Source organism: Cheilinus undulatus, linkage group 12 (assembly GCF_018320785.1).
Source record: "Cheilinus undulatus linkage group 12, ASM1832078v1, whole genome shotgun sequence".
Taxonomy (NCBI): domain Eukaryota; kingdom Metazoa; phylum Chordata; class Actinopteri; order Labriformes; family Labridae; genus Cheilinus; species Cheilinus undulatus.
The window spans coordinates 35,957,271-35,980,660 of NC_054876.1; the positions used below are offsets into that span (position 1 = coordinate 35,957,271).

Consider the following 23,390-nt stretch of genomic DNA (forward strand, 5'->3'; position numbering starts at 1 on the left):
GATGAATAGAATTAGCTCTCAGCATGTCTGTTGTTGTTTGACTATGAAAAAAGCGCAACGTGTCAGAATAAAAGAACTTCTCGCACTGAGTCTGTTTCCTTGTATCTCTACTTAGATGTGTCAGTCCTTAGATGGTTTATTTAGCTGGAGCCTGCACTGTTAGCTTCAAGCTGTCCACCTCCCACAGCAGATTAGTCACTGAAAGCTCTCTCTTTCTGTGTGTGAGTTCTCCTCTGCTAGTTTTTTTCAACCCCCCTAAAAATGAATTGTAGATTCTGCTTCAGTAAAGGCTTTGATAAAAACTCTGTTTTAAGTGCAGCCGTAGACATTTTTGGGGCTCATGGAGAGTTCGTTAGATGCTTTGCTGCAGCAAACGGAGCTTTGTGGGTTTTTAATGGAGCCTGATTTGAAATAAGATAGGTCACCTGTCATATATTACTTTATGAAAGTTCACATTTATATGCTTTTTCCACTCTGACTACTGGAGTTATATTTGCTGCTGCATCTCCACAGATTAATACATCATTCCAAGCCTGAAGGGAAAGCACACACTGGAGTCGATCCAAGTCTTTTCAATCCCCGACAAAAAGGCACAAACATGCTGCTAATAAATCTGTCCTAAACTGGCGAGGTATCTGCTCTAATTATTTGAAAAGACAGCTAACACGGGGGTGGCTCAGCCTCCTGCAGCTAAGGAAGATCATCCCAGATTTTCTCCAAAGTGTCCTCCCAGCAGGTGGTCCAGTGTGTGTGACTGACCCTCACCTCGTGCCGCAAGACAAGAGGAATAAAGACCTTCTTAAAGGATTGAGAAAGTGTTTGAAAACAAGCCCATAGCTGCACTTTCCCATGGTGCTTTTTTTTTTCCTGCTTTTGATGACACATAGCCGAGCACGGCTCTCACAGATGATCAGCTGCCTCCGAGCCTCCTATAAAGGAGATAACAACTCGAGGGCTCGTTGGTTTGTGGAGGGCGCCTCTGACTGCAAATGGAGGAGGATGTGTGAGCGCTCCCAGGTACACAGCAGGGAAGTGCATCTAAGAAGTTTTCAGCCCTGAATTTGACTCATGAGGTTGAAATCACAGATTTATTGACAGCTAGTTCCGTGTCCTTTTCCCTGTATGCATGATCTTTAAGATTTCTCTTAGACTGACAGTGTTTGACATTTGTCTGCTTGCAGTCAAGTGATGAAACGTGCTTTGCCAGCTCTGAATCACAGGATCAGGACAGCTGGCTCTGATGTTAACTACACCAACACCCCGATGATAAATCAATGAGCAGGATCGTCTTATAATAATGCAAACATCGCTTCTAGGTAGTTGAGTGGGGCTTTGGGTTTTATATTTCATTTTCTTCTCTACTCTGCTCGTAACAAGTTTTTTCAGCATCTAAAAAAAGGGAAAAAGAGCTTTTTCACCCAATGCAGGCTTGCCACAGAAAGCATCTTTTAAAAGACTCAAGTGTTTAAAATGTTCTGTGAAGCACGCAAGGCATCTGCCTTTCAATTTTGAAGAATCAAGGTCTCCCAAAATAAAAATTACAAAGATATTTTCAAGGCTCAAAAGAAGTCACAGCAGTTTCAGAGATGAATGATGAGACTTGCTCACAAAAACAAGTTTTTCTTCATCTGCTCATATTTTAATACATTTTAATAATACATTTTAATTAAAGCAACTGTGGAAGTGTCTTGCTGGTTATGAAACAGAATATCAATTCTGATGCCTTTTTATGGCCTGCAAAAGCAAACAAGACCATGAAGAATAAGCTGTATTTTTTATGTCGACGTTTTTAATGCCTGTCGTCACATCTGCTACCAGGTCCCCGTCCAAGGAAGAAGTGCTGAACAGCTCGCTGTCCAAACATAACATTTCATACAAAAATGATGTAGTGAGTGATATATTAGATGGCTGAAAGACAGCAGATCTTCATTAAACAACAGTTCTTTGCATGCTACACAGACTGGAATACATGGATGTGGTCCCCCCCTTTCGTTTTAGTAGAGCCATTATAGAGCGGTGCAAGAACGAGTCCCAAGACCCAGAAATGTGATGAAAACAGCAGTAACAGATCTGACAGTTATAAGTCAGTAATGACATGTATGGCTTTGGAAAATTAACCTCCTGCCAAAGAGCTATAACATTCATGCCTGTGGGCTAAATTAGCCACTCCCCTTAATATCAGTGCTGCACAATTATTCTAATCAGAATCATGATGTCAGGCAGTGTAAATACATAAGTGCATAAAAGGCTGTAATTATTTTGTATTAAGTAGCACTTGAAATGTTGACAAAAATGTACACAGAGAGGCCTGTAAGTTAATTATAGTGCCACTATTGCACTTGGTACAATAACATTTTTTTCTAAAAGGGAAAAACTTATTTTTTTTCTGAAAATAATAAGTTATTTTGAAAGAGGTATTATAAAAACTTCTGGTTTTGTGTTTTTTATTGCTAGTTAATAGTTGTACACACTTCAAAAAACCGAGGGTATCGCATTTGTTCAGGCAGGCCATGGAGTCAAGCATATATTTAAGATCAGCTGATCTTAGTATGCCCTCATCAGCTGACTGCCAGCTTATTTGCTCTAAGCACGCTATTAGCTTATTGCACTCATGCTGCCATATTTAAACAACTCTAGCCTGGCTATGCTTTGCTGCTTCCTCAGCAAGCAGCCCTCCTCCACCCCAGCTCCTCCTCTATGCTTTATTGTGCTTTATCAGTGTCATTCTGTTGTCACTGATGCCTGCTCTGGGTTCATTGCTGCTACTCTTCCTGTTTTAGGCTTTCCTTGTAAGCACAGGAAGACTAGGAACATGTGATGTCCCTGCTTGATGCTTTCCACACTTGTGAAAGGGCGGGGGGTCCAGAACAGCCACACCACCAAATATAAATAACAGCAATAAGAGCTCATTAATTGACACTAAAAATAGAAAAATGTTTCTTAAAGTAGTGAACTATTACTGAACTATCATTATTCTCTTCAGATTCCATGTCTGTCATACAGCTTACTGGTAAACATGATGGCTACTGCCAGTGTAGCGATTAGCTTGGATGCATCTAAAGTACAGCAGTGATTTTATCTGAACTGGGCCATACTTATGTTTTTTAAACAAGGGAAAGAGCCACACTAAAAGCTCTTCTTGAAAGAGAAGACGTTTTTGCGCTTCTCCCGACCCTTTTGCATCCCTGCTTTTTGATAAACCAATCTGTACTCGACTTTCTTGCAGGAGTAATTGCTATTTCTGTCTTGAGTTGTGGAGTTGCGTACTGATATTCAGCGCCAGTGATGAATTGGATTGTGTGTCTTGTAATCTGGACATCGTGTGTCTGAGTATTGTGTCTTTTACTTCCAGTGTTCCTTATTAGAGAGCTTGTGCTGATGCAGAAGTTTACAACAATACAGTAAAACCTCCCAACATATAATCTGATCAACTTCTTCTTTTTAATTCATTTCTCTTCTGTATCAGGAAGCCACCAGGGAGCCGGTGTAGCCTGAACACTATTCTGTAGCTGTCTTTTTTTAACTGTGGTGGGTTATTTTTGAAGGAGGACTCCACAAAGTGGTGCCCATAATTGGACGTAGCAGGAGGTGAATTCACTCAGCGGCAGATCGATACTCCAAAGGAGCTGAAATATGCTGTACAGAAGGGCAATTTAATCAATCACACTATATGAGAGATAATGCAGGGCATGATGTGTTTAAAGCTTGCACGACTTTAACGTGCATGCATGGAATTGAATTCTGAGTGATTAACAATTTAAAAGGAGGATGAAGCAGACTCTATTGCTTTCAGTTCTTCTTGCCAATATGAGTCGATTCCTCTTAAAAGACTAAAGTCCAGCAGCAGACGTCCTGTAATAACGCCACAAAAGAATGATAGATGTCGCCGCTCTGCAGATAATGTGCGTTTTTCATAGTCTCTTTGGGACTATCTTTGGCCTTTGGCAGCTGTGTGATATTTTTTGTCCGAGGGAAAATGCAGTTTGAGTCCAAGATGCACAAGAGCTGTTGAGCCGTTAACTCCGCAGGTCAAATCTCATTACTCGTAGGCGGTGATAGAAGACGCCACAGAACCGAGCCAATGTCTCACTCCCTCTTAACCTTAACCTCTCATTTTATACGAAGCTCCAGACTTCTCTTTTTAGCACTGCCATTAAGTAAATATTCCCTTTGAACTTATGTGACTTGAATAATGCAGCAGTGTTTGCTTCCTCTTTACTGCAATTAAATTAAAAGGGATTGCCGATGAATCATAGATGCACCTTTGGGCGCTTCAACCTGTTTAAGTAAACATTTGTTTTATGCTCTAACACCACAGAAAAGCTTTTTGTTAAATCCTTACTTCTGTTATGTTAATGACTGCTGCCGTTGATTATTTCTCAGTCGAATTGATCCACTCGACAATTCTGACTCATCCTTTTGTCTTTAAAATGTCTAAATATGATCAAATTAAACACAAATGGTCTCTAGTTTCCTGAGGCCTAAAGTGAGTCCTTGGGATTGCATTTTCTCTCTGAAAGATGGTCCAAAATTAGACTCCACAGGATTAAAAATTCATTATTATATTTATAGTGTCTCATAAAGATTGGTAATGAAATGCACTGGCTGTTCTACAGCAAACACTTAAAGCATTTCTCTAAAAGATGCATAATGCAAAGTGTTTTCACAGTGCATTTCTGCAACAGCGCCATAACGAAGCTCTGCCATCATTACACCTTAAGACATTCTTACTGCTACCACAATAGCATGATATCAAGTGTCTGTGTGTTGGTTCAGTGTGTTTCGCCATCGTGGGATGGAGAGAGAGCACGGCACAGTGGAAGCTCCACATACCCACAGTCAGACAGCACGCATCCACTCCCCTGCTGGTTCTGCTGATCCTGTTTTAGACTCTGTTTCGCCTCTGTTCACACCTCTAAATTCTGCCGGGGGTGGGTTCACCTTGTCCTACCTACGGCTTTGAAACTGTGATTTGGCCTTAAGTGGAATATTGTCATTCACTTTAAAACAATGGTTCTGAGCTGGAAAGGCAAAGGGACCCACTGTCTCCTCTTTGCGAAAAATCATGACCCAAATCTGTAAAAATGCTGTTGGATCCATAAAGAGAACATAGTTTAACTGGAAAGAAAGAGACAGGAAGCAGATCATTACAGGCGGACATGCATGCATATAGTTTATTTTACTCCCTGCCCTCCAGACAGTGTGCCAATTTAGTAATTTCTTGAGGAATTTCCTTATTATTTTGGCAAACCTAGCTTTGACATTTAGGTAAAAGGAAAAAATGAGATGAAATCTTGAGAAAAAGTTTGAAAAGCACTGACCACCTGGGACCTGTGTCTTCTTAGGGCTAGGGTCCTCACCCTCCAGTTTAGAATCTCTGCTCTAAAAGATGAGTAGAATAAATAAACCTTTTCCAGTGCTGTGTTAATTTTGGCAGCTATTTTTAATTTTAGTCTTAGGTTTGGTCTTTAAATATAATGCATTGTAGTTATAGTCATATTTTAGTCATTTCTATCCTTTTTAGTTTTAGTCTAGTTTTAGTTGACGAAAACTCAAAACATTTTAGTCTAGTTTAGTCCATAAAAAGTCCTCACATTTTAGTCTTTACTTTGGTCCAAGCATTTATTTTCTTGCCTAAATCTGGTACCAAATCATGTTTGTGTGTTCTCTGCACTCTGCCAAACCTGGGGTCCCTGCTATCTACAGTACAGATGTAGAATAGCAACAGCTGCATTGTTTTTTTGACAGATTTACCCACAGTAGAGAAATATCACAGATTTTGAATGTCTGACGAAAACTACTTTACATTTTAGTCTCGTTTTAGTCATCTTGTTGAAAACTAAACTTAGTTTTTGTCAGTTTTAGTCATCATCATTTTTGTTAGTCTTGGTCTAGTTTTAGCCATGGGAAAAAAGGCTGTCGACGAACATTTTGAGTCGTAGTTTTAGTTGACTAAATTAACACTGTTCCAGTGAAATTAACCTGTTTTCCTTTAGTTTACTTAACTTTATTGGCAAGTTACCATGAATGTTAGATTTTACAATGAAAAAAAAACAAAAAATAAATTAGCATACAAATAATTTAACTTTGAAGTATCTTGTGCCCCTTTCAAAGGGCAACTTACAGTTTATAAAAGTGTTTACAGTACCTGTATTTGTCTCAAGTGGTCCTGGTTTGACTCATGCAGATATGTGCAGCGTATGTCTGAATAACGATAAAAGGTAATCACACATGGAAGTATTTACACACTAATCTGGATGGCAGTAATGCTTGTAACTGTTTGCTAACCACTATTGAACAACTAACCAGGAAGAGGAAGAAGCAGGTATAACTAGTGTTAATTTTGTCAACTTAAACTATGACTAAAAATGTTTGTCCTCTACTGTTTTCCATGAGGAAGACTTAACTAAGAATAGCTAAAAATACATCTTTGGTGTTTTAAACTGATGAAAAGTAAGTTTAGTTTTGTCAAGGAGACTAATCTGTTAGTGCTGGAGTGTTAGACTTTCCCAATCCATAGTATTTCTCTATTGTGCATATAAGGTATGTCAGTATTTTCATCAGTATATTTCAAATCAAACTAAGTATTGATAGTACAGTAACATGGGTGTTTTGTATTTACATTATTTTGATAATTTCGATGACTGTATTAGTTCAAAGAAAATAAATACCCCGACTAAAAGTAATGACTAAAATGTAAATACTTTTATGGTCTAAAACTGGACTGAAATGTTTTTGAGTTTCTGTCAGCTTAAACTACACTAAAACTGTAAAGGTTAAAAAAAATAAAGATTTAAAATTGCTAAAATGAACTAAAACTAAAAGCCGTTTTAATCTGAAGACCAAGAGTAAGACTAGATTTAAAAATGCTTCCAAAATTAACACTGGGTACAAAAAAATTCACACTAAGAGCTTCAGTAAGAGCAATGAGAGTGCACTGCTCAGGCTCCATTACAATGCCCTGCCCTGGATCCATTACAATGCCCTGCCCTGTGTTGACACTAGCTTTTTGTCCTATTGTCTTAAAACACACATATTTGATTTGCATATTTTACATTGTGAATAATTTATTCAAATCTTCATTTCTGTTTGGCATTTTATCTTTCAGATATTTTTTTTCTTCCTCTTTTTTGTGTCATGTTTATAAATACACCACAAGTTGTACCAACCATCACAGGTAATTCTAAATGACACCAGATGGAACAAATTGTAATGTGCACTATTATTAGTCGACAATAAGAAATAAGAGAAATCTAGACGTATAAATCTGTGACTTTCTTTTTCTTTTTTATTGATAAACTAACTCCATGCCCTAAAACCTAGGTACGAATCGAACTGTGACCTCTGTGAACCGTTAGGTATCGAGTAGTGTGTGCACTTTTCACTCCTTTAGTTCTGATTTTTTGGCATTTATGCATTTATGCCACTGCCATTTAAGCCTTTATATCAGACAGTGAATAGAGTCGGAAAGTGTGGAGAGGGAGTTAGGAATTTATTTAATCTTTATTTAACCAGGAAAACCTCATTGGGATTCAATATCTCTTTGTTTAAGAGTGTCCTGGCCAAGACAGCAGCAGTAAACAGTATCAGACAAACACTGAGCATTTGTACACAGCAAGAATGATACAAGATATGTAGTCTAGATGTATCAGCAGGCACAAGATAACCAATATAAGGAGAAAATTTACCAAAATGGACCAAATTTGTAAATTAGTGTGGAATGATATGCAGGAATGGAGCCACAGCCCGGATTAAAACTCACGTGGCCCACTTCGAGAATGACAGCTTTTTTACAATTAATGTGGACATAACCACTAAGCTACCAGTGCCCTATGGGCATTTTTTCACAAGGCTCCATCTCAAAACAAAATCAAAACATTCTTAATTATGGTGTTGAAAAGTGGGCCCCCAAATTGTCACAACTGAATTCAAGAATTAGCAAATGTCTAACTAAGAGGCGTTAAAAAATAAACCCTCGCCTTTAGTTTTTTGCTTTCAAAGGAATAGACGGTGGTGTTTTCAGTGCAAAATAATGAGCATAGAGGTCGAATTAATAAGTGAAAGGATATTAGACAGGAGAACTCTTTTCGTCAAGGAACTCAAGCCATTAAAGATAAGACATAGAAACAAAATGTGAAAATGGTGCGCATTCATATTAAACTCTGCTCCAAAGATAGAAAAGATTATAAAGGCGTTTTGCCCAAGAAAAGGGAACATATGTTCAGTTAAAAAAACAGCAAGAAATCAATGAAGTAGTCAGTGTTGTTGTAAATCTGTTCCCAGCTTAAGCAGAAAAGTCCTGTGACCGGCGTGTGAACCCTGGGTGTGATCGGTGAAAACACGGCGAGTGATTGATGTTATGATTGCGTCTGGTGAACCTCTGACGACCAGGTAAACTTAAGCCAAACCATTCAGAGGTCACACATCTTAAACCTGCACTAAATCCTGGCTCCCTCTCTGCAGTGTCGATCCTCTCTGGAAGCATCTCTGGTTTCTGTCCAGTTTGAAGCTTCCTCTCTAACTGGGTCACGTCCTGTCCTGGGACTGAAACCAAACACAGGCCGCGTATTGATATGCATCTTCACTGACACAAAAGAGACGGTGGAGAAGTAAAAAAGTGTCAAACATTAACACCTTCTCTCTGCTCCTTTCATGCACCTCCCTAAAGTCTTCGAGCTGAGCCACATGTGCCTCCTTTTGTTATACAGCAGTTAAACAGTGTGGAGCTGAGTCGGCGACGTGCCTGTGAGTGATGTGTGTGTGTCAGCGGCCCGGCCCCCACCACCAAAACCAGGAGACAGGAAGGGAACAAGAACTACTGGAAGCCGAGGCCTAATCTCCCTAGACACAACTCTGTCAAAGACACACAAACACTTTTTACGCACACACAAACTGAGGGCATAAGTTTCCACGTTCACGTGCACACAATAACCTACACTGTGAAAAACAAGGCCAGACACGTGAAGGAAAATCACCGTTTCTTTTCATTTCAAGTTTTTATGTGCTATATGTTAGAAAACCTAAGTGCCAAGGCCAATGATGATAAGCATTTGAAGATTAATCAGCTCTTCTTTGCAATATTTTTGCTCAGTTATACCTGAGAAAAAAAACTTCTAGCTTTAATGAACTTTTGAATAATTTCAGAAGGAATTTATTGAGCTGAATACACTCTTCAAGCAGGTTAAATCCATCAAAATAAGGTAAATGTGCATTCATTATAGCAGTGGTTAGCCATCTATAAATGATAGTCACACTGATTTAATGTAAATTTATAATGGAAAGCTGTTTAACATTCCTGACAATACTTTAAAATACACTCATGGTTGTTTAACCCCCTTCCACTTTTGAAATCCTAGCATTTTCTTGCAAAATTCCAGTGTAGTCCACCCCTTGTCCTCTCCTTTAGCTCATTTCCCTCATAACTTTGAAAGGTGGGCGTATCTTGAGGAGGCCGTGCATGACGTAAAAAGGATGCCAGGGAAGTCACTGTGTAATGTTTATTGGCACTAACATATTACCAGTTTAAACCAGGATATTTACACTCCTGTTAAGCTTGTCTGCAATGTGTAACACACAGAGGAGGAATAGAGAGGCGACGCTGATGATCTGCCATTAGAGGTAGAAACAGAGGAGTTATAGGGGGGCGAGCTGTCAATGTGTAACGTCAGAGCCAGCAGGGTGGAACAGCCCTGTGCCTGTCTGAGTGTCTGTGTAGATCAAGCTGTGGGTTTACGAGCAGTGTCTGGTGCACTAATGCTATGCCGTAATGCAATGTGATCCCACACATTTGGGACCCCAGTGTTATGCTGTTGTGGGTGCAATGCGTAAGGACTAATGAGAACAGAGTGTTGTTAGAGCTCTGATGCAGAATCCCAGTGTTATCTCCAAATCAAGATGGTGCACAAAGCAGCAGAGGCCTGGATTATACTTTGCATTAACATCCATGGTTGTAATGCACCGATGCATTTGTTTAAGGGTGCTTTCACATTGGGATCCGAGTACACTTCATCCCAAATTCCTGTTTGTTTTGGGCAGTGTGAATGTAAACAAACTGCGCTTTGGGAGGTGGTCTCACTCTGGCATGGTTTTGAATGAGATGGGAATACAACCACACTTTGATATAACTGTTGGAATTCATCAGAATCAAGTCAACAGGGGCGTGCAGATGGTTGAGTGGTTTAAAGCACGCCCCATGTACGCGGGCGGCCTGGGTTCGAACAAAGGTCCAAAAGGCCCAAAAATAAATCTAAAAAACAAAAGGAAAAAAAAATTAAGTCAACTGACTGTCTGTTTTTTTCTCTTTCATTTTTTTAAAGATTTATTTTGGGCTTTATGTGCCTTTTATTAGTTTGATAAAGGAGCTGGGATAGGCTCCAGCCCCCCCACAACCCCCAACAGGATAAGCAGTATAGAAAATTGATGGATGGATGGATGGATGGAATATTTGATAAAGGAGGACAGTGGGGAGAGACATGCGGGAAAGGGCCATAGGCTGGATTTGAACCCGGGCCACCCTGTAAATGGGGCCCACCTTAAACCACTAGGTCATTAGAATCAAGTCAATGAACAGTCTGTTTATTTTTTCTTTCATTAGATTTTTTTGAAAGATTTATATTGGGCTTTTGTGCTTTTATTTGATGGAGGAGGACAGTTGTGGGCAGATAGAGTGGGGAGAGATGTACGGGAGAGGGTCACAGGCTGAATTCGAACGCGGGCCACTCACGTATATGGGGATGGTGGCCTAGTGGGCTTTAAACCACTAGGCCATCTGCTCCCCACGAACAGTATGTCATGACTCATCTTATGAATTACCACAAGTTGAAGTTAATGAGTAGAGCTTTCTTTCAAAGAACAAAAGTTATATTTGTGCAGTGTGAGCCAATTTCATCCTCTGAGCCACACATAAATGTAAATACAATTAAGGATGTTGCTGGTGTTTTGAAAATTATTTTAAAACAACATTTTGCTGCATAATTTGATGTATTCACACCCTGGCTCTCCTGGACTTTCAGTGGGAATTTGCAAGAGGACAAAACCGGTGAAAAATTCAGCTGTTTGTGTTTGCACATGCAACTCATCCAAGCAGGAAATGTCAGGAAGGTGGTGCATGTGTGAAAGGGGCAACTGAGGGCAAATTAGAAAGAAATTATTTTAATGGCTTGTTCATTAATAACATCAGGAAATGTTTGAACTTTAACAAGCTTTAACATGTCTAATTGTCTGCCAGTGGGGTTTGATTTTTATTTTCTATCTTTCGAACGACTCTGATGCTGTTTCTCTCTGTTCCCAGTCTTAATGCTAAGCTAGGCTAACTATGCACAGATGTAACACTGTTATCAACACTTTCATCCAAATCTTCTCTTCTCTTTCTTTGACCTGAATGTGAAACATGAAGGTATCACATTTCCCGAGGCTCAGAACTTCCCACAAGTCGCCTGTTTTCAGGATCCTGGCTTAGCTAAATTCAAACCACATGCTAGCTGGATCCCCTGAACCATGAGCGAGGTCTTGAGTTCTACCTGGAGGATAATAACTCCGTTATCAACAAATTATTTTTCTACTCCAAACAAAGGACGAACATTCATATGGAGCCTGAACTGTGGCGATTTTGAGTCCCAAACCACTGAACAAATATTATAAAAGCAGATGTGATTCCTGTGTGCAGAAGTCAATGATTTATTACGTGTTTGTGCCTTTTATTGATTAAATATCTTCATGGAAAAGAAACACCATATAAAATGTCATCACTGATCTAGTTTTTAAACATTAGTCCTCTCCCCTACATTTTTCCATCCTCCCTGATCTTCCCCTCTGTCTCCATGTCTCTAGGTGTGCAAGGGTAATTGGTACTCTGTTTCTTTAATTAAAATGAGCTCTAATTGTAGCCAAAGCAGGGCAAATGTTCGCAGGCCTGTAATTTCCCTATCAAACTCCAGAGCCACAGCGCAAGAGTGGAAAATAGGATGAGAAAGGGCATGCGGCAAGAGATGACCACAAAATTGGAGAACGGTGAAACGTGGTTCCTGCTCTCAGGTTTGTGGTCAGTGGTGAAAGCCTGCAGACGGCTGTATAGAAAATGAGGGTGTCGTGTTTGCTGTTAAGCCCCCCCCTCCCAAACACACACACACACACACACACACACACTTAAAGTGAAAAATACAGGGTCAAGTTTTACATTTCAAAGAAAACTGCAAACAACACCAGCTATTGTTGTCTGCTTTTAATTCAGCAAACTCTTACCTTCTCCTTTAAAGCTTTTCCATCAGGATTTAATGATTATAGGTTAAACCATGCTAGAAAAGAGAGATGCATGTTCAACACACTCAAAGCCCTCCAAAATAGAAGAATCAGATGTTTTGATGAGAGGCTTGGGTGATAACTTTTAAAGATTTGGAGCCATAGCCGTATCGATATGTGCACCAATCGGCCGAATAGGTCTGTGATGGCATGAGGGATACTCCAAAATATCTGAAATAGACATCTTTCAAATACAACTGTATTTTAGTGCATTGGGTGGAAGTTGTTTTATGTCCCTTAAGCTGTGAAGTTTTCTCTGTTGTACAGGAGGGAGGCAGATTTAAGTAGACAGGGTGTGGTGCAAAAATGACATTGCGGGCTTGCTGGCAGTCTCTTCATAATGCCCTCCGATGTTCAGAGACTGATGCACTTGAAGCAGCAGACCCACTTTCAAATCCAGCCTGTGGCTCCTTTCCTGCATGTCATTCCTGACTCTCTCCTCGTAGTTTGCAACTCTTTACAGTATCCTATCAAAATAAAAGCATACACAGGATATCCAAGGTGTTAGACGAAGCAGAGTCTGAGGCAATGATGACAGAGTTGTATTGTTTTTGCCCAATAATTAAATTTTCTAGTTTATTTTTGGACTTCTTTTTTTATTTGCTTCTATTTGAAGAGGATTGGGCAGTGGAAATCGGGGACAGAGAGTGGGGGGTGACGTGCAGGAAAAGCACCCCAAGTCAGACTTAAAACCTGGGCCACCTGCTTGGTGCTCCACTTCTTAAATTTTAAAGTTTATTTTAAGGACTGAAGTTTGTTTCTTTGGTCATCTTTAAACTCTAAATTGTGTTTTTAAAGACCAAAGTTTTAGGTCTGAACTACAGCTTTATATTTGTATCAATATCGCTATCGGCTAAAATTAATTTATGAATATAGATCTGTATTAGATAACGGCAAAAGTCCAGTATTTTGCATCCCCACTTTTACCTACTGTGCTCACACATCATCCCACCCTGACTTCAAAGTTTACTAGAGAGGCTACTTGAAAAAGTCCAGGTTAAGTCAGGATTAAAAAAATGCCCTTACACATGCAGCTCATCCTTACATTCTCAGGGAATTTATTTGTTGTTATGTTTAGGGAGATTTTTGTCGTAAGAAATCTGAAAAGAGACAGGAAATACAGAGAGACAATGGGGGGGTGACCTTTACCAAATTGTGTCACGATTGGGAGTCTAACGTGTTTGTATGGTTGATTACAGTGTTTGCATTTTAATAGAAACTGAACACTCAAAAACACTGATTGCACAACTCTGAAACTAAACTTGCATATTATAAATCAATAACAACAAAGACATAATAAGAATAAACCAATTATAGCTAACAGAAGGAAAAAGAGAGCTGTAAGTAGAGCTATAGTCCTGTGCTTATGAACCTCTGTGAGGTATGCTATTAGCAGCCAGTGAAATAACAATGTATGAAGAGGAAGGTCTGGTTTCTGTGGGAGTGTGGTTTGTAGAAAAAGTACAGGATTTGTTAGAGGACCAATAACCTCAACCTTGGACCTCCAACATCTCATCAGTTCGTGGCTGAGATAGTTGACATTTGTGCAAATTTTAAAGAAAATCCCTTAGAGCATCCTTGAGCTATCTCATTCATAAGCAGGGATAAACATGAGGTCCCGGGAGTCTGATGAGTAAATCCTTGAGCCATAGTGGACATTTGTGCAAAGTTAGAGGAAAATCCCTCCAAGCGTTCTTGAGATAACGCATTCACAAGAATAGCTGGGACAGAGGACGAACGGGCAACCGAAGACATAATACCACTGGCCTCAGCTATCGCCGGCATGATAAAGACAAAATGAAACTCTACACACACTTGGTGCTGCAGATATGAAACAGATTACACAGTGATATTAAGAACAGCATTGTTTGTCCTTAAAAATGAAGATTTGTTTCCCCCTTCTGAATATATATCGCTGCTGCCTCTTAGTCTGTCAATAGAAAAGTTAGTCATCAACTTCTGCATGTCAACATTTTTAATCCTTTTCTCCAAAATTATTTTTCCAGCGCTGACTGTTGTCTTTTCTGCAGCCTCAGTATCAGTTTAGACTTCTCCAGTTTCTCCCAAAGTTGCTGATTGTACTGTAATTACTGTACAATTGTTTGTTTTGGGTGTTATATGGGGGCAGATGACGACTGTTCATTGTTTCTACATTTTTCTTGCACTGGGGGCAATTTTCCGGCTGTGGGTGGCCGCCACCGCCGCTTTTGTAAGAGTGAAGGGGAAACTGCAGCTTCCTCTCAGAGCTTAAGTCTGAATATACCTCAGTGAAAGGCAAGGCTGTGCAAGCACATAATAGCAAACACTCACCATCTCATTGAAACACTCCTGCTCATGCATCCTGTCTCATAAAGCTTAATGATAGAGCAGAGATAAACAGTGATTACCATGCCGCCGGCTGTGTGTGTATGAGCGCTGTGTGTGCGTTTCTCCATGTGAAGCTGAGGCAGGTGTGCAGATGAGAGGTGGAGATGGGCCGGCCTCTTAACTGCAGCCTTAGTGTTATAAAGGTGATTTTTAAAATTACGTTGGAGTCAACTCGTGGTAGACTGAAAGCGGGGAAAGCACCGACCTGCACTTTGTCACCCAATTATCCTCCAGCTCCTCCACCTCTCTCCTCTTTTCCTCTTCTCGTCTTTCTTTCCTTTTTATGGCCTCAGATTGTTGTCATAATGCTGCTGCGCTTCTGTGGTTTTACACTGGAACAGCATGAGATGTGTGTGTGGCTTGGCAATAGAATAATCAGGATAGAGAATCCAGCTGAAATTCAAGTTCTAAATGATTTTAAAAATTGACATTTTTATGGTATTTGGATAAATCAAACAACCTATTGTACAGAAGACATCATGACTAGTTAGTCTGCAGCTTTTTGAAGTAAACACAGCAGAATGAACCAACTTTCAGCTTTCAGAGCATTGTTGAGGTGGGAGAGTGGATGTGTCCTGAAAGAAGAGATAAAATATGAGGGAAGATGAGGAGCAAGGAAACAACCATGAAACTGCATTGATTTAGTCTTCCAAAGATTAGAAAATATTATTTTATATTGTAGCTGCCTCTCAGAAGCATTAACCACTAGGAATACTCCAAATGATCAGCAAATTGTCATTATCAGACAATTTTATTAAAAAAAATGTGTAATCAAAATATCAGAAAATGCTTCTAGTCACCAATCTGATCAGTTAAACTGCAACTGCTCAGTTATCCACTTGAAAAATCTGTGTTAAATTGCTTAAAAGTATGTTAGCTTACTAACGTAGTTGTCAACATGTTGTTCATATAACATACATAAATGTACAGTGCCTTGAACTGAACTGATTTCTACAAAGTAATTTCATTTAAATAGAAATATGTAATAAAGGTCTGGGCTTTGACTTGACTGCTTCAGAACATTAATCTTGTTGTCTTTAAACCATTGGACCACCTGGAAATTAGATCTTCTTCCAAGCCATAGTTCCTCCTTTGAGATTGCCCTTTTCTTATATTTTGCGGCATTCATTTTACCCTCTGCCTTCACAAGCCTTCCAGGGCCACCAAGAAGCTCCCCCACAGTGTGATGCTGCCACCACCGTGCTTTACAGTGGGGATGGTGCATTTTAATGGCCAAAAAGCACCAATTTGGTCTCATCAGTCAAAAGTACTTTCTTCCACTTGACTATGGAGTCTTTACGACATGCTTTTTGGCAAACTCTACTTGATGTTTAATCTGAGTTTTCTTCAACAGCGGCCTTCTCTTTGTCATTCTCCAATAAAGCTTTGAATAGTGAAGAACCCGGGCAACAGTTGTTGTGTGCAGAGTCTCTCCCATCTCAGCTGCTGAAGCTTATCCATCCCCTGGTTTCTACTTTACCTTCGTCTTTTCTCTGAATTACTTGGAGTGTTCTTTTGTCTTCATGGCATAATGGCAGCCAGGAATACTTTTCCTTCATCTTTTTTCTGAGTTACTTGGAGTGTTCTTTTGTCTTCATGGTATAACGGCAGCCAGGAATACATTTTCTTCACCTTTTATCTGAGTTACTTGGAGTGTTGTTTTTGTTTTCATGGAGTAATGGTAGCAAGGAGTAATTTCCCTTCACCTTTTTGCTGAGTTGGTTGGAGTGTTGTTTTTGTCTTCATGGAGTAATGGTAGCAAGGAGTAATTTCCCTTCACCTTTTTGCTGAGTTGGTTGGAGTGTTGTTTTTGTCTTCATGATGTAACGGTAGCCGGGTTTACTTTTCCTTCCTTTTTTCTCTGAATTGTTTTGAGTGTTCCATTGTCTTCATGGTGTAATGGTAGCTAGGAGTACTTTCCCTTCACCTTTACACTGAGTTGGTTGGTGTGTTCTGTTTGTTTTCATGGTGTAATGGTGGCCATGAATACTTTTCCTTCACCTTTTCTCTGATTAGCTGGAGTGTTCTTATTGTCTTCATGGAGCAATAGTAGCCAGGAATACTTTTCCTTCACCTTTTCTCTGAGTTGCTTGGATTGTTCTTTTGTTTTAATGGTTTAATGGTAGCCAGGAATGCTGGTTAACCAGTGACTGGACCTTCCAGTCACAGGTGTCTTTATACTCCAATCAACTGAGGTGATCCCCATTTCACTAATTGTGAGACTACTACCACCAATTGACTGGACCTCTGTTGAATAAGGTCTTTCACTTTAAAGGGGGTGAATATTTAGGCATATATGTATTTTTGTTCAGTCAGTTAAAAAGGTTGATGTTTTGGGACATTCTGTTTTGTTTGTAACTGGTAGGCAGCTGACAAATAGTTAATAGAAACAATTTTATACATAAGAATATCTGCTTGATATTTTTTGTGTGTGCACAATTCGACAGGTCAGCTACTGATATCACTTAATACAGATACGGTTTCTCTAATTATGTTTCTTGACACATTGCCCTGTAATGGTTGCATTTACTTCGATATGATTTCAAACATGGAAACAAGCAGACAGAAAAAAAGTAATATTTCCAAACTGAGAGAAGTGTCGTGCCAAGTAAGTTGCCTAACAGTTAAAAATGTGGAGAGGATGATTGTAAAGGAGAGGTTCAGGTAAATTGAGGGAAAGAAGAGGCTGATTTGAAGTCACATTTACCTCTCAGTGTGATACAAGGACGGAGCTGCTGCATATGCATCCCTGAGAATTACCCATGTCAGGTCGCCAATTTCATATGCTGAGCAGGAGACAGGTCACACAGACGGTGGGGACCACAAAATGACACTGCGAGGGGATGGATTAAAGTCATTTTGGCGGTACTGCAGTGAGAGTGGGTTTGAGAGAAGGATGTATTTTGTGTGTTAACGTGTGCTGTCGTGTGTTTGTGTGTGGGGGTTGTTCAATGAGGAGATGCATTAAATTAGCACAAGCCTGATAGAGACATCACTGAAATTCATTACAGAAAACGAGGATATAAAGACTCAGATATTTGTAGATGACACCAGATGTCTTGCACTCGAAACACTTGTTCTCTCACTGTTAATTATATTGGATTCATGTGTTTCTGTGTTGCAATGATACATGTTTTCTTTTTTTTATTTTACTGAGGGAATACAGCTTCAGAAGGAACAAAAACAAAGTCTATCCTGAAGAGACCACATTTGTCTGCAGGATCTTAAAGCAGCGTTTTAACGTTCATTAGTGTCGAACGTTGGTGTCTGTCTCTGGACGGCTTCAACTAACATTTCATCTCAGTAGGAAGCGCGAGTCAGATGAGAGGTTCTTTGAGCCTTCATGTGTATTTTATTGGGATGTGGGCTGGTATGTAAGTGGTGGATGTGATTGCCTCTCTCTTTACACAGGATCACAGAGATTAGTAACTGTGGGCGTTTTGGTTATTTTTGTCAAATACTACAAGTGTTTGTGAGGAACAGTGTTGTGTAAGATTTATTCATGGAGCACGAGGAGACTCTGCAGCCTTTATGTCTTTGTTATGTTGCTTTTTTACTGTGCTGGATAGGAAACTCTACAGTCTCTTCAGGTTCTATATAACCAATTACAGGATTATATTGCAAGGATGTACTTTCATGATATCTGCAGCAAGACTTATCAGCCTAACAGGAGTAATAATGATACTATCAGAAGCTTATGGACTAAATAAGTAACTGAATAACATTTGAACCTAGAGAAAACTGGTTGTTTCATGTTTAAGAGCTGAACTTTTTTCATAATTTTGTGGTAAATTTACTTTTTTTTCAGAAACAATACTGCTGATTGTCAGCCAACTTACAGTGGATAATGATAATGATTGAATCAAGTATTCAACATAGCTCTATTTCTACATAAATTCCCATAAAACACTAAAAAAAACTCAAGTCTAAGCAAGAGTTTGTATCGTATTTCTAGGGGGGAAAATCTATCTCTTACTATGAACTACCTTCACAAAACATCCTGATAAACGTCTTATTTCAAGATATTTCAAGATACACAAAAATAAGGCCTACATTGCTGTTAAGAATTTAGTTTAATCATGTTTAGACAAGATACACCCCAGATGATTTTAGGCCCAATTTGGGGATAATAGCTTTGTGTAAGGGTGCATGTGGCAGTGGCTCAGCAGTAGAGATGGTTGTTGCAAGGTTGGCTTATTACTTATAATATATGCAATTTAGGACTGCTGCATCAGTGATGTGTGAATGCCAATCCAATGCATGAATGGGTTTGGAGCCACTTAACACAGCGATCTCCGCCATCAGTGTGTGAATGCGTGTGCATGGTGCTCATCGTGTTGATGACCATGGAATTAGTTAACACTGCTGGAAAGCATGCTGTTTGGACCAGTCAGCATAATTTAGAGAATGAGGCGTTAGCTATGGGTGGGGTTTAGTCATACTTGCTGATATTGGTGTAACGGTTAGGCGTCTGAATACTTTTGTCCATATATTGTATGCTACCACCTCTAAAGCTGGATTAAGTGCAGAATAACACTGTTCCACTATCACACCTCTGTGTGTTTTACATTGAGGATGAGGCCTAACAGGGTTTTAAATATCCCACCATGAAGTGTTAATGTGTGAGTGGCTGTTAGCACAACATTAACACTGAACCCTCCTCACACTTCCTGAAGGGTTCATGTTTACAATCTCACACCTGGTCGCTAAGTGTGTCCTCACACCCTGTGTGCTGTTATTTGCCGGGGGCTACACATCTCGCTACTCAAAGTGTGACACTGACAATCAGCTTCAGCACAGAAAAACAAGACAATAAACAATGTCAGTGGGCTTATACAGGTAAACGTGTTTGATAAGAAGAAATGATCGAAGGGATTGATGTTATATGGAGGAAAATCTAATAACATTTTAAAATTTAGAGTCCAATAAATAAATGCTTCAAAAGATAATGAGAAATTATTTCTATCTGAGGTGTTTTGGACATTACAGGAGAGAAAGGTTGACAGTTCAGTCTGAAAATGTTAGGACATGATGAATGGGAAAAGCCATTATACAAAGCACTTTAAAAGGCTATTTGATCCTTTCAGATGAATAAATACAGATGGAATCACTTTATCGGTGCATAAAATTAGACTTCATTTTGACAGATATATAGTCAGAGCAGATGTTTTGGACAATAATCAAACATGTTGAAGCTAGTAGGAGGTGGAAACAGCACATGTGTAACAGCTGAGAAAAAAGGCTTTGGTCTCATCTGCGATGTAGAGATGAGATTTTTTATATCAGCGTTCTTGTGAGTCATAATAAAACAAGAATAATCCTAAAGTCTCATTGAAATGCATCTTAGACAACATTTTATTAATTATAAAGTAGTTTTTACTTACATTAAGAAAACACTGGATTGATGAAAAGTATAAGGGGGAAGAATTCAAGTAAGAAAGAAAACAGGAAATGCCTGATTGTTAAGCTTGTGGAAGATGTAGTAGTGTATTTGTGTGTGTAAAGTGTGTTTTAGTGGGATTATTGGGATGACAAAGTTTACTGCTGACCCTTATATTGGGATCCTAATTCAACAAAACATCTTAATAACCCCAATGATAAACTCACTCTGAAAGTCCCATTTCCTCCAGCATCCGTCTCCGCGCAGGTGCTCTCCTTGATCAGAGACGCATTAAATCCAGTTTATTGTGTAAACCAAACCGTCTCACCCTTGAGATGAGTGTCTGCGGAGAACATGCTGGGCTCTTAAAGCCAGACTGTGACACAAAACCTCATCCCGGCAGCACAAACAGTCATCACAATTCAGCTGAGACGATCTGCTCAGACAGCTTGGAGGAATAAAGTAGTCCCTTTGCCCTCGCCTAACTCTGCGTCAAGTTCTGGCGCGCTCCAAGTCACCCAGATTTTATTAGGATACTGAATCACAGCAAAACACTTGAGATTGTTTGTGAGCTGGCAGCCTGGACTTCGAAAGATTACAAAAAAATCAATTCTATCATAATCACAGATCGTGACTGGGAAGGCTTAAATGTTCACATGCATGTCTTGGTGTTTGTTGGTCTGGTCGATTCTTTTTGTTTCACTATTTGTCCCTGTAGAGGCGTTTAACCAGGTTTAGTGTGGCCACGGGCACAGTGTCACTGCAAACGTCAGCGCCACAGAAGGGAGTAAAAACAAACATGAGAGGAGAGACAATTTTAGGGGTAGTGGGAATGTTTCTGTGGATGTAATTGACTGGTGAAACTCCATCTTCCACCCTAATCCCAGTGTAAGCCACAGCTGATACTTGGCAAGCCGCTTGGGAGTTGAATTATGTTCTCTGTTATTTTAAACTCATTTATGTGTCTCTGAATCTAAATGTGCCTCATATAGTTGTATCTTGTGTTTCCAGCTGTGAGTAACTTTATATCTCTTTCACAGAGGTCCTGATGAACACAAAGACCGAGACTTCTGATCTCAGATGGACCATCTACTCAAACACCAAACCTGAGGTACATGACCCCGTCTGCTCCTCTGTGTTATCTGTATTACAAACACAAGTGCACTCACCAGGGGGTTTCTTGGCTTCCAGCTGTTACTTTAGCTCTAAGAGAAGTCCTTATAAGGCAGGTAACTGACAGATTAAAGGAAACGCCAGAGTCAATGTGGAATTCAAAGTGTACTGAAAGCAGATGCTTTGACTTATCCCACCAACCTTGGAGCTGAAGTCACAGGCTGCCCACAATTTGAGCACTGGCTGCCAGAAAAAGACATATTTGTAATTTGATCAGCTGGTTGCTTTGGTATTCCTGCCAGCGGAATCAGTGACCAAAACTGCTCGACTTGCTGAAAAGAAACAGTTACAGTAACGTTGGAAGAAATTCAGACATAAATACTCGACAAGCATGTCTGTGCTTTTGATTAGTACGCAAAGGAAAGCAGGCCAACAGGCTTTATATAGTTTGCAAATGCTTTTATCAGCTGAATCTGTTTATCAAAAGCTTCACATGTCAAAAATAAGGTTGGATTGTGTTTTATAAGGTAGCATTAAAGGGTATTAAACAGTGACTTTAGTTGGCAGTGACAGGCAGCAGTGGGGAGACGCTGTGAGCTGTCTGCTTCAAAACGTACAGACTTAAAAGGTTCATGTATGTTTTTTATTTTTAGCTCTGAAGAGGTTTGATAGACATACTGCAGACACTCACTGCAACTTTACACAGTCAGATATTAATTCTGTTTGTTCAGTTTTAAAACAGAAGCCACATAAGGCTATAACATTGATAATAAACCTCTGTTGAAATTATTTTATTGCCAATATTTAGACAAGTTCTTTCATTTTATTTTCAATAACTGGACTTGTTTATCAAAGGATAATGTTGTTATACATCCATGACAACCAGATAATTCCCCCACATCTCAAGAAAATGACTAAAATGTACTCGCTATCAGGAAAAAAAATTGAAGGCAAATAAAATGTCTTCTAACTCCCAATTTCCACAAAGCCCGTCAGCAAAGCCTTCTGGCAGCGTCATGTTTTCTGGAGCAGATTGCTCCCATTCAAGTAGGGCTGGGCTAGTGCAGGTAAAGAAACATGCTGTTTGTATGTTGTTTCTTCTTGACTGCATGAACTTGTGATCTCATGATCCAGCTGAGCTGTACTCCGCTTCAGAAATGAACACAGTGGGCGAGGGTGGGCGCTATCATTTGGAGCAAAACCATGTTGCAGACAGAATGCTGTGGACACAAACTCTGTGGAAATTACAGGGAGATTTTACCTGATTATGAAATCAAATGATAATTTTTCTTTATGACCTACAAAAGCAAACCAGGCAATCAGAAAGAAGATGGTTATTTCTAAGTAGGCATTTTTAATGCTCATCATTCCTGCTAAGGTGTAGAAGAATCAAATTTCTTTATACGTTTCTCTAGATTTCAGTAGATTTCAGTAATCTTTTTTAAATGTTGAGATTGAATAACTGGTAATATTGGTTAAAATTAAATATCACAATATATGTTTTGTCTTCTCAATTTGAATTTCCCTTATTTGTGTCAGATTAGTCGTATCATAAGGTATGTTACATCTCACAATCTTTTATGCATTTACAGGAACTTAAATACCCCAGTTATGAGTCCTAGTCAGGGTTTGATCACACTCAGGGTGTGGCATTTACATGTACCCATCCTGTTCCAAACACTCCAACGCTTGGCATTGGACTTGGCGCAATGAGGCATGCATGCAGCTGCTTGGCTATGGAAATCCATCCCTGTACCTAAAACTCTTCAGCAGAGCGTTGGCAAATTTTACCCACCATGCGCCTTCGCAGTTGTCGACCCTCCTGGGTGATTTTGCATGGTCTTTCACTTCTTAGCCAGGCTGCTGTTGTTCCTAAACGCTTACACTTTCTAATAATATCAATATCCAGCTGGGCTGAAATTTGACAAAGCTTTGTCCTATTGCAAAGGTGGCATCCATCACAGGACCACGCTTTAAGTCACTGAGCTCTTAGAACGGCACATTTAGGATCGCAAATGTTTGTAAATGGAGACGCCATTGGTGCTTGGTTTTATACACATTGACTGAAACACCTGAACTTCAGAATAAACAGTTTTGGCCAAACACTTTTGCTCACATGTGTCACAGGACCCTGTTTTATCTGGATTCTTAATGTAGCTAGAGTAGGATAAGTGTAAATCAATAAGGTCAGTTTATAAAAGTGGAATATGAAGCACGCATAAATACAAACAGG

General features: G+C 39.6%; 1 protein-coding gene across 1 annotated transcript in view; it reads left to right on the forward strand.

Annotated features, from left to right (window-relative positions):
* The window catches only part of ephb4a (eph receptor B4a), a 68,576-nt gene that overhangs the window by 18,590 nt on the left and 26,596 nt on the right, over nucleotides 1-23,390 (forward strand). The window contains exon 2 of the mRNA XM_041800849.1: nucleotides 21,085-21,155. Coding sequence (XP_041656783.1) covers nucleotides 21,085-21,155 — 71 coding nt within the window. The remainder of the gene's footprint in view (nucleotides 1-21,084; nucleotides 21,156-23,390) is intronic.